Source organism: Eubalaena glacialis, chromosome 19 (genome assembly GCF_028564815.1).
Source record: "Eubalaena glacialis isolate mEubGla1 chromosome 19, mEubGla1.1.hap2.+ XY, whole genome shotgun sequence".
Taxonomy (NCBI): Eukaryota; Metazoa; Chordata; class Mammalia; order Artiodactyla; family Balaenidae; genus Eubalaena; species Eubalaena glacialis.
In genome coordinates, this window is record NC_083734.1 from 24,337,606 (window position 1) to 24,356,773 (window position 19,168).

At 37.4% G+C, this 19,168-nt stretch overlaps 1 protein-coding gene across 4 annotated transcripts in view; it reads left to right on the forward strand.

Annotated features, from left to right (window-relative positions):
• BCAS3 (BCAS3 microtubule associated cell migration factor) overlaps positions 1 to 19,168 on the forward strand; it is a 595,828-nt gene that overhangs the window by 292,312 nt on the left and 284,348 nt on the right. For all 4 annotated transcript variants that reach the window (XM_061176783.1, XM_061176782.1, XM_061176784.1 and 1 more), the window contains exon 20: positions 16,737 to 16,837. In XM_061176783.1, the coding sequence (XP_061032766.1) occupies positions 16,737 to 16,837 (101 nt within the window). The remainder of the gene's footprint in view (positions 1 to 16,736; positions 16,838 to 19,168) is intronic.

Genomic DNA, 19,168 nt, shown 5'->3' on the forward strand with positions numbered 1-19,168 from the left:
GAGCTCCTTTCTGAGATTGTTTGGATATATAATTAGTAATTGAGGTAAGCTTTCTCTGAAATAATTTTATCCTAGAGAGAATTTAGAGAGAAGAGATGAGGTTCCATTATGGTACAGACAGCATAACATGTAAGAAGGCAGTGTTAATCATTCTAAAAGCTCCACCTGAAACCTTACTTTTCAATAGCTGGGCTATCTATTGATGTATCGGCTTTTTAAAAATGTTTTTGCTTTACTGATCACTTGGACTTTACTAGCACTTTTATTTAAATCGGTATATATAATGAAGTAGATAATACCTAAAGCTAGTATTGAAATTTGTCTTACCCATAGAAGTATGAAAAACACAAGTAGGCAGCATATTTAAGGTTAGATTCTAGAGATCTTAATTCCCAACTACATTTTGTGCTGCTGGCCTACCGGCTACAACTGTGAGAGTAAAAATAGGAAATATTTTTCCTTGTAATATAAAGTCACACTTTCGGGTTTAGAGTTGAAGACATTTTTAGCCTATTTTACTGTCTTGTTTCATTGGTTTTACAATACAGTGGTGATCTATTTTGAACATACTGATACAAAAAGGAAGAAAAAAGTATTGCTCTCCTCTACCATGGTCATTATCAGTGCCCTGGCAAAGCAGTTAAATGTGCAGCAGTTTTCTGAGCTGCTCTCTTTGGAGTGTCACATTAGATTTAACCTAACATCCTGGATTGCATCGTTGTTGTGGTATGTACTAAGTATGGTGGAGGTACTCAACACTATTTCCTTGCATTGTCCATAATAAATATTTGCCCAAGATTGGGTAGGGTGGAAGGGGAAAGAAAGAAATGTTTTTCTCCTGTAGAGGAAACTTGTAATGTAGGACTTATTTATAGAGTATTTATAGTCCATTGTTGGTCATTGGGTGTGTCATACTGCTCTATCTAGGTCTGAGTATCTGAGGTACTTAAGAAACCACTTCATATTGAGTTGTATATGATGGGTTCTCTTATTTATAGCTAATTTTATCCACTGACATGTCCTTCCATAGAGAAATGATTTTAGTGAAATGAATGGTGTTTTTCTTCAGGAGACTAGAAGTTTGAGACATACTGACCCTGAATTCAGCCATATATATGTTGTATAATTTAGGGAACATTATGAAATTGAATACATTTTCTTCCTCAATGAAAAAATATCATATAGTTAATCAAAAAGTTTAGATTAGAGTACCCTCTTTTCCTTCTTCTTTCTCTTTGTGTTTATGGGATACATGCTTTTTATTGATACCCATATCTTTACATAGATCTTCACACCTATGGAATAGTTCATTGGGTTTCTCTGTCATCGTTGATTTATTGTTGAGATGTTTCACCATCAAAAGTCCTCTATTTTACAACATAATGACCTAAACTCCATTCTGAAGTAAGTCTTGGCATTTCTGTCATTTGCTGTAGTATTTATCATTTGGAGAAATGATGTCAAACAACCTTCCTGTCATAATTACATGTCAAACCACCTTCAAACCACCTTCCTGTCATAATTGTTCTTAAAATTGAAATGAAACAAAAAAGTTTTTATAGAGGGTTTTTTGGTACTTTTAAATATCTTGCTTACTTTATTTTACACAACTGTGTGACATCACAACTTACTGTTCCTGTAGGTTGCTTTATTTTTATTTTTAATAAATTTATTTATTTTATTTATTTATTTTTGGCTGCGTTGGGTGTCCGTTGCTGCGCGCGGGCTTTCTCTAGTTGTGGTGAGCAGGGGCTACTCTTCATTGCCGTGAGCGGGCTTCTCATTGCAGTGGCTTCTCTTGTTGCGGAGCATGGGCTCTAGGTATGTGGGCTTCAGTAGTTGTGGCTCGCGGGCTCTAGAGAGCAGGCTCAGTAGTTGTGGCGCACGGGCTTAGTTGCTCTGCAGCATGTGGGATCTTCCAGGACTAGGGCTCGAACCCACGTCCCCTGCATTGGCAGGTGGATTCTTAACCACTGTGCCACCAGGGAAGCCCTGTAGGTTGCGTTATGACCTGCTTTTTTTTCAGGTACAGTTGACAGTATATTCTTTTCCATTTATGCTATTACTATTCATTGCCATCGGATTGGCAGATTTGGCTGGGATAGAACATTGATTCTGATAGATTAAAGAAAAATAATCTATTGGTCATAAAGCCTCTAGTCCATGAGTACCTCTGCTTCTGCTGTCATTTACTCTATCCCACCAGAGTTTAAGGTTCTTATATTCAGATACGGATACCCCTGAATATGCATTTTGTTAGTTGGGTAGTGGGGATATAGGATGGAGGGTACAGGGATATCTGTTTGCCTTTTTCTCCAAAAATAAGGAACTAAAGAGAATGGTCTGTGTCTGCTTACCTGCAATAATGTAATGGGTTGATATTGGCAGGAGCTTGTGGTTTGATGTGCCATCACTTCCATCAGTAAGGTTAATTGCTAACAAATGACTAAATGGGAATCTAGGGGGAATGCTACAGCTGTCTGCTACGTTAGTGGTGATGGGAGTTCTGGCGCCATTTCAGGGTCACTGTTTGTATCTGTCTATCAGAGTTAGAATACAGTTGTTTCTCTCAGTTTCAGCCTTCTCTATAGAATTTCTGTCAATTGTTTGACTCCATTAAGTGTGCAGAGGAAATAAAAGCCTGAATGACCAATCCACCAGGGGCTATGGATAGACCCTTTCATTGTCCATACTCAGAGCACTGCATTAGGTCTCATTATCCATTTATAATAAGCGACCTCTGCCCCCTGGGTCATTGAAAAATATTCAGTGTGCTTTTCTGACACATAGGGCACCTTTCTCAGCAGACACATCAAACAATGGGACGTCTGGTAGTCTGGAGGACTAGTGCACATGGCAGGTTTTTAAATACACAGGCTTGTGCCAAATCACTCTGACAATTTGCTCTTGCATGGTTCATAAATGTGCTAAGGGGAGCCTAATGTCTGGAAGATGAATGTAATGTTCCTTTCCTCTTTTCTTTCTTTCTTTTTCTTCTGTTTAAAACAAATTTTTTTGCCATGTTTTTCAGTATTGTTTTCTAGAAAGGATTTGCCTTCATGTCTGCTTTTGCATTTCCTGATAGAGAAATATGGAAAAGTTTGGACATAGTGAATGGATAGAGCCATCATCTTTGGAAAGTATTTGCGAAATACACCCATGGAGGTTATCTGTGGTACATTAAAAACCTATCTTCTACCTCCTGCCATGCCCAAACTGGTAGTGATTAAATATCCCACTGAAAAGTTTGAGAAAGAACTTGATACTTCCTTGATCACTATAGTCAAGATTTCTTCTGTGATATAAATTTGGGCCACCTACTTGAAATCTCCGTGGTTCTTTCTCCAGCCCCCAGTGCATAGATAGACTGGGGGAAAAGATGGCGATAACATAGTGATTATTGGATGAAATATAAAGTAAGAAAACCGTCATGTCCAGAGCTTCACACTGTGTAAGCTGAAGGTGGCCTTCTAAGAGTCTTGACTAACGGTTACTAACTATGTGGCCTTAACAGTACAGTGCCCTGTTAAGTACTGATAGGAGTCAGTCATTTACCTGAAGGATGTTGGGATAGGAAAATAAAAGACCGAGAGCCACTTCTTTAGCAGTTCATATGAAGAAACATTAAGAATAGGGGAAAGTGTTTATAAAAGTACTTTTTAAGTTTAAGATGCATACATTTCATTGGTAAAGACTTGTTCCTCTCTCGGAAGCTTACATACTTGGCATTTTTAGTGTCACATATATTGGCTTGATCAATTTATTAAAAATGTATGAAACACACAGGCATTCAAAGAAAACCAGTATTACAATGAACTGGCGGCCACACTGTCCAGTAGACCCCAGGTGTCTAGTTCAGCAAAGCAGTTTTCCTATTAAGTGATGTACCGTGGCATGCTCTCAGATCCCGGGACACAGAGGTGTCACCTCCAAAGAATGACCGTTGAGTTCCAGCGCAGATTTTTCTCTCCAAACCAGTTATGGAAAACCATGTAGTTGTCAGAACTCTCTCCATGACAAGAATTAATATATTAACTGGATTATAGCACCATTTGACAAATTGCTTACTAAATACATCAAAATTGATTGGACATTCTGTATTTGAATTGACAAATGGCTGCATTAGGAGAACGAGGGAAATCCATTAATTATAGCCACTCTCAACCATGGGAAATATAATCATATAAATATAGATTTTGTTAAAACAAAAATCTCCACTTTATGGTAGCATTGCTTATGTGTTTATCTACACCTCTTTGTTGTTAACAGAAGGGCTGCTCTTGGCCACTGCCCTTTACATAATCATAAAAAAATAATAATTTCTGCTCTGTTATATGTTTCAGGCCCTCCTGACTGCATAATAGTTTTTAGTTCTTAATTCCAGAAAAGTAGAAAATACCAGGGAAACTCAGCCTTTCTGCTCAGTTCTCAGCCGCACCCCTGTCTGTCCATCTTGCCCTTGGAGTCTCATCTTATTTAAGTCAAAAGCTTTACTTTTTGCTTTGATGGTGTATAAGCTTTTATCATCACTCAATTTCTTCTTTTTCTCATGGTCTTTCTTTCTGAAGGTAACCAACCGAATGACCAAGGCATAAGGGAGGTGGGTGAATGCCGTGGATTGTCTCTCTCCAATTTGAATCTGTTCTCCTTATTGTTGTCATATGACAGGAGGCTTTCTGCCATGTGATTCTGTGGAAGTTGGTGGAGAGACGAGAAACACTGGAGTGCCTTTATACCATTAGTTTCTTGCCTTTTCTACTATGCTTTCTTTGTATTTTATGACCACATGAACAGCATCAGAACCTCCCTTACATGATGTCAAGTCTGGGTCAGAGCTGAGATTTATAAGAATATTTTGGGTTTACTGTTTTTTTCTTCCCTTGGGCACTCTGCTGCCTTCCAAGGCTGTTTCCTAGGTACCAGTGGTCCTTCCATGGTTATGTCACTTATACTTTAAGTATAAAACCAAACCGATATTTTCTAAAATGAAATCTTCTGATTCCTCAGGGGTATTATAGAGAATGTAAGGTGTGGTCCAAAGTACTTTCTTTTCTGTTACTACATGTAAGGCTTCCTTGAATATCTGTAACCTCCTTGTGTTGGGACTTCTGTTCAAAGTCATTTTTTTCCATTATTTGATAGCTTTATATGGTATCTCTGATCAGTATACATAGATGTTTATTAAGATGAGAAAAATGATTATATTAAGACATGAAATAAAGGAATCATGGAGACTAAATCGGTGATATAGTTTATATTTGGGGATAAACAACTCTCAGATGTTTCACATGAAAATTTTAATTTAAAATAATGAACTTACCAGGTAAAGACATCATGAATTGAAACAGTTTATACTTCAGGTTAAGAACATGGTCTTTGGAGTTTGCAGTTCTAAATTCCATTTCTGCTGTTTGCTGGCTGGGTGACATTGGGCAGATAACTTAACCTCTCTGGGCTTTAGTTTACCTGCCATTAAAATGGGAATAATACCTACCTTACAAGATTGTGTTAGATTAAATGAGGTAATTCATCCAGAAAGCTTTACACATTATCTTGGATAGAATAAAAACTTACCAAAGATTAGCTTTTGTTTGTAGGTGGTGTTAACAGAAATAGTATTCTTGTTCTCCTTTGAGGTCCTTCTTGCCTCTATCCATTCCAAGAGCTTTATGACTGAGATACTATCAGTCGGCACAGCTGTGTTGTTAACAAACAAGAGTGAAGAGAAAACATTTGTGGTAAGTCCTATCTCTTCTGTTTTTAAGTGGTCATCTGGGCAAGTATGGCTCTAACATGAGCATTTTCAAACCTATAGAAAGAAATTTTTCTTAGCAATTCTAATTTATTGATGCAAATGAAAATTTCTCTTAGACCTATTTGTTTTGAGCATCTTCAATACCTTAGTAATTTATAGGAATTGGGATTCTTCTTGGTGTCCACTGCATTCTGAAAGGCTTTACTCTGGATAATTGCCTTAAAACTCTGAAACTCTTACATAAAAGGTAAGATTCTCAACCCCCAGACTTCTGAAATGCCAGAAGGGCATTTGATTTTCTGAGTTTATCATTGGAATCATTGTTCACTATTCCAGTGAGCCTTTTGTTTTTTACTCCATATTTTTTGAAGTTTATAGTGAACATGTGTTCATATAATATTATTTAGGTGATTTTTTTTTAAAAAAAAGGCAATGAGAGAGGAAGAAAGAGAGGGAGGGAGGGGAAAAGGAAGAAAGGAAAAGAATGAAAGAAGAGGGGACTTCCCTGGTGGTGCAGTGGTTAAGAATCTGCTTGCCAATGCAGGGGACACGGGTTCAAGCCCTGGTCCGGGAAGACCCCACATGCAGCGGAGCAAATAAGCCTGTGCGCCACAACTACTAAGCCTGCACTCTAGAGCCCGCGAGCCACAACTACTGAGCCTGCGAGCCACAGCTACTGAGCCCACGTGCCACAACTACTGAACCCTGCATGCCTAGAGCCCGTGCTCCACAACAAGAGAAGCCACTGCAATGAGAAGCCCGCGCACCACAACGAAGAGTAGCTCCCGCTCACCGCAACTAGGGAAAGCCTGCGCACAGCAACGAAGACCCAACGCAACCAAAAAAAAAAAAAAAAATCTTTAAGAAAAATCTTTAAAAAAAAAGAAAGAGGGAAAGAAGGGGAGATGGAAGGACGGACTATGGCAATTTGTTATAGAGCATAGAAATTAAATGTTATATTATACTAAGGCTAAAGGTATTAATATGGATGATTCTCACACGTATGGTGCTGTGGGAAAACAACATAGTCCTGAATACTTCATAGATCTCCTGGTCTCGCCAAGAAAAGAATCAAGATGGCTCTGTGTCCAACTGCGGGTCAAGAAATGTTTGCTGTTTTTTTCATTCATGCAACAGACTTAAAAAAATTTTTTTTTTATTATGGAAATGTTCAAACATTCACAGAAGTACAGTGAATAGTATAATGAGTCTGCCTATTACTCAGCTTGAAGAATTAACAACATTCTGCCACTCTTGTTTCTTATGTTCTCTTAAAATCTTTTTTTTTTTTTTTAACGTATGGTGGATAAAAGTATTGTGAGAAAGCCACCCACTCTTGTATCTTTTTACCTATGAATACTTTAGTATGTATCTAATGACAAGGACTTAATAATAAGGAGATAGGTCTTTCTAGTAGTTGTACGTTGTGCAGCGGTAGAGGGAAGAGCAAGCCTTGGAAAATGTTCTCCTGCATTTGGAAAGAGAGAAAAGTATACGGTGGTTGTAAGGCAGTATTCTCCATCTCATTCTTTCCCCAGTCCTCTTGGCTCTATGATGTTTCTGATTTATTTAGAGGTAAAAATCTTAAACATTTAATTTCTCTATTTTATGGAACATATCAAGGATCCTTAATGATTGTTTGGAAAGATTTTAAATTATGTTCTTAAGTATAGGTTGAAAATGTTGATGTCTTCCACAACTAAAAGCTTTTAACTCTCCATGCCAAGAGAACTTTGCCTCTTTTGCTTAGGCAAGAGAAAATCTGTACTTAATTCTTCCTGCTATATAATGATCTGGCCTTATCTGGTATGTATCTAGATAATAAATAAGGGAAGCATGGAAGAAGCTGCATTAACTCTTTGCAAAAAATGATCTTTGCCGTTTTTACATTTCCAAACGACTCCCTCCCCTTTATATTCATTTTGTAAGACCTTGTTGCGGAGGCTGGACTGAGTACATTAGACTCTTTGCTCTTCAACTGTGCCATTGTAGGTTAGATCGGGAACAATACGTTTCCAGTAACTGGCCTATTGCCTACTTGTACAGATTGGTACATTGATGACTGAATGTGGTTTAATGATCCAAAACAGTGATTTTTTACCTTCAAGACATCAATTTGCAATACTTTCTGCCTAACCTCTACTCATCTCAATCTCATAGAGGATATTATATTTTAGAGTGTTCCTTGAATTTAGAGAATTGATTATTCCTGAAAGAACTGCCTCTAACATACAGGGTTAGCTGTGAGAATACAGTTGCCACTATCGAAAGATTACAGCTCATAATTCTACAGAGAATTAGCACCAAAGAGCTTCTAGCTTCCAGCAAATAGTCATTTCCCTCAACAGAAACATACACTACCATGTGTACTTGAGCAGTTGCTAAAAGCTGGTCCTATATTTGATATGTGTGTGTAAATACAGAGATAATGATAAACAGATACATGTAGAGTGAGTGTGAGAAAGAGTGTATATAAGCACTTCTATTTCGCTTTTTAGAGAAAACGCCACAAAACCTAGGAAAACGGGGGAAATGTATGACTCGATATGCTATAAGCTCAACTTTTGTTTCATGCATTCGTTTCCATCATTTATTGATACACATTTTATTTCTTTGTTTTCCTTTCTTCTTGGATTGACTTCGCTAACCATATTAACTGTAGTGTGCTTATTCCACAACTTTATAATTATAAATTTTTAAATAGGTACATGGTATACACAATTTAAAAGGTACCAAGAAATATTTAGTGGAAAATGAGTCACCCCTGTCCCCAGCCATGCTCATTTCCTCCCGTGAGGTAACAGTTATGTAAAGGTGAGCTTTGATAAGAATGGTTTTGTTGTTATTTAGACTTATTTTTCTGGATAGATTATCTAACCCTTGGTAAGACAAAGTTGTTATCTCTAAGCTGCAAGCAAGGTATTATACAGACATAGTATGATCCTTTAAAATAGTCAGGGTGGACTCACTTTTCTAGTTATCCTGCTACTGGTTTAATGTATATATAATATAGTTGTACTATGAATTGAGTTGCCATAATACACATTAAATTGTGTACATCTTTCCAGGTGACCTTAATTGCAAATGTTTTGAAGGGATTGTCGCAGCCTATTAAGTTGGGACAGTTCGAAATTTTCAGGGGAGTAGCTGATCTTGCTGACAGCCTGAAGCCATTGTGTTTTATTCTTTCTGTTCATTTTATGATATTTAGAGTTACACTGAGGAGCAAAACTAAATTGTGAACCCTTCCAGTCTATCCCCAGGTACAACTTGTCCAGATGCGAAATGGCAAATGACCATTATGGTAGCAAGAATAACAAATGAAAGCTCCTTAGTTTATGTCTTCTGTGGGAATATTATATGATGCTTTGGGGGTAGGGCAAGGGAGACAGAGCACGGTGGGGAGGAGATGCACCTAGGGTTGTCAGTTATCCAGTGAAATCTATTATCTCATAAACAATGAGGGTATGTCATTTTTCTAATTATATATTGCCTGTGACTGTTCTTCTGGGAATGTGGAATAAAAGGAAAGTGAAACCAGAGATGTACAATGACTGACTGTTAGAAAACTTTAATAATTAATTAGAGAACATCTATGGTACCGCAGGGTCAGGGTGCAAGGAAGATCATTGATCCGTTTAATATATAACGTAGGTAAAGCCTGTTCCCTTTTATGTATTGTAACACTTCAGTTGTTGTTGCACTGATACAGGAGATGGCTCCTAATAAACAGAATAGCCAGTAATATATTGTGCTATTGCTTGACTACTCTGTGTGTGAAATTCATTGAATTCCTTTACATTTAAATGGAAACATTTATAAATTACAGAGAAAACTTACAGACTTCAGTAGAGGTAAGAGTCCACTCCCTCAATAAGAATAAGTAGGTACCTTTATCTTAAGGTGGTTAGGTGTGGTATTTTTGACCTGAGAGCCTTCTCCCTTTTAAAAAAATATTTTAAAAAAGACCAGGGTTTAATTTTTGTCAGTTTGATAGTATGAAAGCATAACTTCTTAAATTTTGCGAATCTCTGATTACTACCTAAGAAAACGTGTGTTTTCTTTATTTATGTGTGTTTGTTGGCCGTTGTATTTCCTCTTTTGTGAATTGCTTGTTCATTAGGAAATGCCTTAGACTATTTTGCTTTCGGATTATTTCTCTTTGAGCCTTTCTTCTTAAAAGGCAAATTTTATTTTCTGTACTAAGAACTACATTCCCAAGCAGAATTTCTTCCTAAGATCCTGAGTGCTTTCTGATCAGAAACAGAGTTTGGTAAAGAACCCTCTCTTACTGTATGGCTGCTATATAAATGCTGTTTTTAATAAGTACCAAAAATATATTGAAGTTTGTCCTTGGATGAGAGTTTATCACTGTTGGCCTTTGGGTGAACTTTGAGCCTGAGCTGTTTCATTCAAGGCAGCATGATGTCATTTAACTCACAAATTTCTCTGTTGCTAGAAAAAGGAATGTTGTTCCCCTAAATAACCTAAAGGACTGAATAATGCTGGCACAACATTATTCACCTCTCAGGTCTCCACTAAAGACTTCAACATGGTAAGGGTTTTATTGTTCACAGAGGATTGGTGGGGATATGGTATGGAGTAGGGGAAAACAAAAGCTGTGTCTGGTCCTGAATCTGAAGAATATTTTATTCTACCGCCCACTCTGCTGTCAGTATGACCCAGCTCTCACTCACTTCTCCAAATAAAAACCTTTGGATCCATTTTTGTTTCTTCATATTAAAAGACTCTCTAAGTTTCTTTCTAGAGCTGTTTATTCAGCATGTGAACATATTTTAGGTTTTGCAATAGAAGCTGAAGCAGAAAGCTACATCTCACATAAAAAATGAGATACCATTTGGATCAACATTTCCCCCCTTATTTGAGAAGTAGATTTCCCTGATTCCAGTACTACCAAGATTCATTTCAGGGAGTAGAGCAGCTTTTTAGCATCTCCTGAAGTTGGGAGCATGGAGTTCGCTCCAGGAGAGCCTGTGCTTGATTAGCAGCTGTGTCCTCTGAAGCTAAGAGAATTTATTACTGGGAGTTCAAGAGATGCAGGGAAGACTAGAACAAGAACATAACAGAACCAAATAGATTTTCCCTTCATTGGGTTCATAAATAAGCACTGCTCATTGTTCAGCATTATGCTTTGTGTCAGTTTATATAAAAAGGATGCTTATAACATGTATGTGGTTAGTCTTTTAACTTTCATATGCATTGTCAACTCTTTTTTCTTTCATTGTTTTAAGGACAAATGGTGCTGGGAGCAAATAATTATTCCTTTTATTCTTTCATCTTAATGGAATATCTAGGTCCTGTGTGCCCTGTTATAAACTCCATAGTTAGGAGATCTGATTTTTTCTGGAGTATCTAAACCATGCCCAATACACTGAGAAAAGTAATTACCTGCTCTAATATAGAGTGTATTCAATATATTAATGGTAAAAATGTATCTCTGTCTTTCAACTGGAAGACTAGATTTGTTGTGGATGAACTTAGGCTATTGAGATCTAACTGTTACTTTTTGGGGATTTTCGAAAGAATTTGATTCCTTGGAATTGAGGGTACACTGTTATTACTTCAGGTAAAACACCCTGAAATGTCAAGAGTTTTACATTTCTCCAGAACTAGTAATAACTCATTCTTGGAACCTTGATTCAAACCTACATATCCTAACCTTCAAATATTCCATTAACTAGTGTTAAAAAGGAGATTTCAGCATGTCACTTTAGATATCTGTTAATACAATGTTTATAACTCTATTTAATTACTATATTTTATGTGGGTAATTTGTAAAAATTCTATACTCATTGATCCTCTTCCTGACTACTTAGGGATTTGAGATGTTATATTATGAATTGACATTTTCCATTTTCAAATTGAGAATTTTGTTACATGGGATTCAGACGTAGGGGTATTATCAGAGGACCATTTAATCTTTCTGTTCATAATTTTACTTAGGTTGTTCTACTGACTTGGAAGTTTTTTGGGAGTTTTGATTAACAGGACTAATTTGCAAAGGTCAGTGCTGAAGCAGATTTGTTTTTGTTTGCTTTGCACATAAACGCATATAAAATATATAAATATATTCATAGGAATACACACATACATACACACACACTCATATATCACTGTAAGACAGCAAAATACACTTAGTGATTTTTTTTTAGCTTTTATTTACTCACTAGAAGCATGATCTGCTTTCCTGAGAACACGATATAAACAAAATCTAGCTCACAGTTACCTCATAACGATCTGCTCATCCTGCCCTTGGTTGTTGATCTATACTTATCAAATGCCTGTGTGTACAGGCAGTACTTTTGAAGTTGTATTCTCTAAAGAAAATTGACAGTGTATCCTTTTTAGTTAGATGGATTGGCTTGTTCTAACTTACTGTACTAAAGGTAGGGATAGAACATGGCAGAGATTTTTATTTCAAAATTCCATATCCTTTTCCTAACCCAAGATTATTAACTATCTAAGAACAGTTGGTAAAAGTAAAAGATACTAACCATTTTTCTTTAGATAGAAGGTAGGTATATTGGTCCATTAAACTCAGGCTTGCAATATATGTAACTTATTTTTTATAAGTAAACTCTCTTAAGTCCTCTTTTGTGCCTCCATCCTAACAAGTACAGAAAAATTAATCTCATCAACTATAACCTTTTTTTAAATAATAGCTGGTATTTATTTATTTATTTGGCCACATGACATGTGGGATCTTCGTTCCCTGACCAGGGATCATTTTATCTTTATTTTCACCACTGAGATGTCCCAGTTCCCTGCCGGATCATGGGCTATTGGTTCATGTAGATCTCTGCAACATCCATCCTTGTTTCAAAGCCTTTTCAAAGTCTGACAGTTCCCTGGACCTTGTCCATATTGCTCTTGGACACATAGTAAATAGTCATCATCCCATCCATAGGGGACTTAGAGAGGTTGTCACAGGCTCAGCTGTGCAGACCCACTATGGGCACAGCTTCTTTACTGTTGCACATGTGGAATCTCCTACTTCCTTGAACTCTACCCCAGAATGAAAACAGGATTTTTCACAGCTGTTCATCCCAAAAACTCCTCCTGAATTCTGTCATTTCATACCGTTCCTTGGAACCCTCTTTTCCCCCCTTTCTGCTTATGGTACTCTCCAATCTCAAAATATCTTTCCTAATAATTAGCTGCTTGGAGAGCACGGAAACTTTGCTCTTAACTATCATACTTTCAATCTCTTTTTCTTATCCCAGGGTCAAGTTTTTGAATTCTTTTTTTCTCTGTGACCAGGTATATCATTGCTTCCCCGAGATAGAAAACATGGAATGTTCTTCCTACCTGGATTGGAGAAATTTTTTAAATGTAAAGAAATATGAGAGAGAGGGAAGGACATTTATTTTATGTTGAAAAATATTATTCCACCACACTTGTATTTTTATATTGTGAATCTTCTGAATGCTTCAAAGCATTCTTAATTAGAATACTGTTTTTTAGTGAACATAAGGTATGGAAACTCTTCTTACAATCTCAGTTTAGAAATTCAGGATTCAGACTTAATTTTTCATAGATATACATTTGGTATTTTTACCACTTCCTTTGGCAAACAGAGAATGGCTGGGAAGAGGAGGAGGAGGAGGAAGAGATTTCTTCTTTTTCTTTTTCTTAAGAAACTTTTCACTGTGGGAAATTTGAAACATACACACAATCAAAAAACAATAGTATAATGACTCTCCATGTACCTGTCCTTCACCTTCAACAATAATCAACTCATAACTAACCTTTTTTCACCTATAATCCTACTCCTCACCATTCTCTGCCATTGGATTTTTTTTTTAATTTATTAATTTATTTTTGGCTGTGCTGGGTTTTCGTCGCTGCACGCGGGCTTTCTCTAGTTGTGGCGAACTGGGGCTACTCTTTGTTGTGGTGCGTGGGCTTCTCATCGCAGTGGCTTCTCTTGTTGCGGAGCACGGGCTCTAGGCGCACGGGCTTCAGTAGTTGTGGCTCACAGGCTCTAGAGTGCAGGCTCAGTAGTTGTGGCGCATGGGCTTAGTTGCTCTGCGGCATGTGAGATCTTCCTGGACCAGGGCTTGAACCCGTGTCCCCTGCATTGGCAGGCGGATTCTTAACCACTGTGCCACCAGGGAAGCCCCGTTGGATTATTTTTAAGTTTATCCCCCCTCCCACCCCACCCCTTGCCTTTTTCTTTTTTTTGGCTGTGCCTTGCAGCTTGCAGGGTCTTAGCTACCCCACCAGGGATTGAACCCAGGCCCTCGGCAGTGAAAGCGTGGAGTCCTAACCACTGGACCGCCAGGGAATTCCCAAGTTTATCCCATTTTGATGATGGATGAATAAGTGTCCTACCATTCTGGTATCATTACTTATTCCAGAATGCAAAACTCCATTTATTCATCTAATACTTATGGAATGCTTGTTCTGCAACAGGTAGTAGCCTAGGCTCAGCATATGTAGAGTACATTATAAACTCTTGGAAAAAATTCACATTAGGCACTAGTTAGTAACACAAGGGTATAATTTCTCACTTCTTCTTAAGTTTTTCCAATATCTTTCTGTCTACCCTAGCTTTATTTTTTAAAAAAAAGAAAAAAGAAGAAAAAAAGCCCTAAACCATCGGTGATCCCTGCCCGCTTTGCCTTCCTGACTCATCTAACACTCCCAACTTGCCTCATCACACGCAGCCACACTGACCTCTTGACATTACTGAAACATTTCCTTCATGTTCCCACTTCAAAATGTTTGTAATTGATATTCTCTCTGTAACACTTTCCCCTCAGATATCTGCATGGCCTATTCCCTCACCTCTTTAAAATCTTCTCTCACCTCAACTGCATTCCAAAGTGTGTCCTGACCTCTAGGTATTTGTCCATAGTTGCCTTCTTGACTAGTATTTAGGGAGTGGGGTTTTGAGGCATACTCTTGCTCTGTTCTGTATTAAGAATTTAAGATCAAATTTATTTATTAAAAAGAATACAAATGGTTTGGGAACAACTCAGCCTTTGCAAACATAAATTTACTTATCATCTTTGCAATATACACCAAAATTATTTAAAAGGATGCTTAAATATTAGTTGATTATTATGGTATTCTTTTCTTCATGATATTCAAAATCCTAAGAAATTATGTTATGCTTTGGTGATCACTTGTGTTTTGTGCCAGATGCCAGCATGCCTCTCAGCTGTAGAACTATGAATCTGAAGAACTAATAGCTAATAGTTTTAACCACTGCAAATCTTGTATTTTAATACTATTTATCTCCCTCTGATGAGTAATTGACTGGTATCATTTCTCCTCTCCCAGATAGTTAAGATAAGGTTTTTGTGAGTACGTCTTTTTTAAAATCTTGTCCTATGTTCTGCTCTGTCTACTTCACTAATATCTGTTTCACTGAGACTTAGTTCTTCAAAATACCTTGTTCTGGCAAGAGTGCTGTGAGATTAGCATTCTCAGTCACTGCTCATGGAAGTGTAACTCTTTCTGGGAATATGCATTAAGAAATTTAGACATGTTCATATCCTTTGATTTCATTTTTAGGAATGTAGCCTAAGGAAAATGCACATACTGAAGTATATATACCTATCTCTGGGTGGTAGAAATTCTGAGATTATTTTCTTTTTCTCATTCTTTTCTGTTTCTTCTAGGTTTCTTTAATACTCACCAACTTTCCGTCCACTTCTGTTCTCTTCCTTTTCTTTTCTCTATTTCCCCTCAGTACTTTATTGCTTTATTTCTCTTAGTATTAAAATGTATACAGAGGGAGAGAATATATGGGAAATCTCTATCTTCTCATCCGTTTTGTTTTGAACCTAAAATTGTTCTTAAAAATGAAGTCTATTTTATAATAAAAATAAGCAAGTAAATAGTATGGGACTGTAGGGATTTCCCTGGGTGGCACAGTGGTTGGGAGTCCGCCTGCCAGTGCCAGGGGACATGGGTTCGAGCCCCGGTCTGGGAAGATCCCACATGCCGCGGAGCTGCTGGGCCAGTGTGCCACAGGTACAGAGCCTGCTCTCTGGAGCCCATGAGCCACAACTACTGAGCCCTAGCGCTGCAGCTACTGAAGCTCGTGCGCCCTAGAGCCCGTGCTCCGCGACAAGAGAGGCCACCGCAATGAGAAGCCCACACACCATGGCGAGGAGTGGTCCCTGAACGCCACAGCTAGAGAGAGCCCGCGCTCAGCAACAAAGACCCCAACGCAGCCAAAAATAAATAAATTAAATTAAATTTAAAAAAAAATAGTATGGGACTTTAAATAAGTTTCTGTTGGGATGGTATTTGGTTCATTAGGAATTCAATAAATGTTTGCTGAATCATTTTATTGCTTTGACTAAGCAAAGGTTCTTCTTTGTATGAGAAAGCAGCCTCTTTGTGTTTTAAAGCCTATATCCTACCACCTAAGAATCAGGGAAACTACTGAAGTATCCAGAAAAAATGAAACATTTCTTTGGATAAATGAAATGTTTTAGGAACTAAAAGTGTTTTAAAATTAAAAATATTTTAATGCCTTCCCTTTATATGAACTATTAAATAGACTCTTAAAGAATCTTATTTGATATTTGTTTTAAAAACCCCTTCCTGAATTATAGGAACTGCATTAAATTAATTTCATTGTTAGATGGAGAGGACTGAAGTGTCCTAAAGGCTAGGAATTACATTGGTGCACGGGCAATGGAATTGTCACTGTTCCTTAATGTAATTGTGCTGTTAAGATGCAATTAGTTGTGTATTTCTTTAACAGTGATATATGTAATGACTAAATTCCTGCAGATGTTTTTTAAAGTGTACTCTTATTTGGAGATTTTTCTTACTCCTCAGAAATTCAGTCTTTCTTGTTCGTTAATTATTTGAATTGTGCATTGAATGTCTTATTTTAGCTTATAAATTACCACAGTATTCAGGATGGTTATGCCCACATTCATTTTTTTCACTGCATGGATTAAAGTTGTTTAAATACGTTTTCTTTCTCCTGCAGTGGTTCCCCCTGGAAGTCCTGGGCCCATTACTCGGCATGGGTCCTATGACAGTTTAGCTTCTGACCATAGTGGGCAGGAAGATGAAGAGTGGCTGTCTCAGGTAAGACTCTGAAACACTGGGTCAATTAAAGTGACAGAAAACAGAGATCCATTAGCTCTTTTTTTCTTGAATTTTAAAAATTATTTTCCTTAGAGGAAAATGGGCAGAATTGGGATTTTTTTAGGATCCCCAAGAATTAATCAATTGTCTTTCCATATTAAGAATTTCTCATAAATACTGCTGCAGGGATACATATACATATATTTTATACACACACATATGCATATATATATGTGTGTGTGTACATTAGCTTTCACACAGAGAGCATAAAATATGCTATCCTTCAAACAATCCATTCATATCCCCCAGGACCTTGGATTTCAGATGGACTGTTTGGATTAAAATAAGAATTGGCCTTGTTAAAACAGTGAAGCCATTCAACAATCTTTGGGCTTTTCTTTTGTGGAGGCAACAATTTCTGAAGATTGGGCCCATACTTTGATTAGGAAAGTAAGGCATTCTAATCTACACAAGTGCCCGCCTGGCTTTCCTTTCCTAAGCTCCTGTAATGCCGCTTCTAGCGGTCTCGAAACCAGTCCTGTAACAGCTTCGACTGACCCTTCCTCTGCCTGCTAGGTGAAGCTGTCTTCATCTCAAGGGCTTTGAAATAAAAGATGCTCAGGCAGATTTCAGAATGATGAGATTACAAGTGACTTCATTACAAATGCTGTTATGTCTGTCTCAAGTCTGACATCATTTGGTGAAGTTAATGACTGGTCTCAGATTACCAATCCAGCGGCTTTTCATCAGACAGGTGCCTCAGTGGAGGCCGGGTGCAGTTTCATTGCTTTCTCAGGGAAGGGAGCCCGAAAAACTAAAGGGAATCTGGGAACTGGAGAATCAAATTGTTTCTAGGTGACATACATTTCGTCACACCAAAAATACTCCCAGGAAGCTCCTTGAAGGAGCTTGATGCATATGGAGATACATCCTTTCTTGAGGATACCACGATAAAGTAAAAAAAAAAAAAGAATGCTGGCAAAGAAACCACTGTCCTTCACTTCAACTTTTCAATTAGAAAAAGGGGTAATGTGTGCTGTCAGTGTGAAAGTATCTACAATATGTTTGTACCGCATACAACAGAGGAGTGAGCAGGAACATCTGGCCATTGCCTCAGTGAAATTGCACAGGCATCTGTTTACCTCTCGGCTCTGTGACACTGATGGTTTTGAGCTTAAAATACACAGAATGCTTTATCTGTGGCCTCATTTACATTGCTGAATACAACTCCTTGAATGAGAAATCACTGTCCTAAATCTGAGTAGTTTTCTGCCTGTGATGAGTGGGAATGTGAATATTGTTCCAAGACCGAGACGCTTTTGCCCTTTAGGACTTACAAACACAGAGCTGCACTCCGTGAACCTTTTCAGTTACATTTTGTTAAGAATTAATCACTGCAATCAGAGAAATGTGATTAAATATAAAAGAAATCAGGGCAAAACTAAGGCACATGGCTAGTCAATTCCATAAAGTATGTATACAGACGTGGATGTAGCAATTACAAGACATTGAGAAATAGTGTTTTACCAAAGGTTTGCGTATTTAATCTCTTATTCAAGTTGCTCATTTGTAAAATCACATGTTTATTTTTAGGTTTTACCCTGTGTCCTACTCTCTGCATTGTCTAATATTGGCAACATTCCGTACCCCCTCCATAGAGCATGAAATTCATAAAGCATTTTGGTATTACTGTTTTGCAGCATTTAAAATACCTATGTGAATGTTCATGGTAGTTGAGAAAACAATCTAATTAAGAAATGGTATTTTGAAGACAAATCTAGTTTGAGGGAAAATATATAGTCCTCTCTTCCATTAAAAGTGAATTTTGGAGGATTTTGAGGGCAGTAAAGTAAATATTATAGTGTTTAATTGTGGAAAGAAACTGGCTTTGGGTATTAAATTATTTCAGACCTTTTCTTTTCCTTGGATAGTTCAAGAACAACTTCACATTTGTCATGAGCTTGGTCCTCAATGAAGGAATTACTTTTAATCTGTGGATTGATAGGTGTAGTATTCACTGCATGCCCACAAAGTGGTAAGTACTGTCTAGAATGAGTGAAAAACGTAGTCCCTAGGGAGCCAGTGCTCGGTATATGAGGCAGGCAACTGATCCTTTTATTCTCATGTGATTTTTGTGTTATATATGTGGGTGCATGTGTGTGTGTGTATGTATATTTGTGTTTACATATACACACGTATATTTACACATATACAAAATGAGTTTCTGGTATTGATATATTTTGGTGAGAACCCGTAGAGGGATGTAGTGAATGTCTCTATAGGTTGCTATTGTCATCACCTTTTTTTTTTTTTAAATATTTATTTATTATT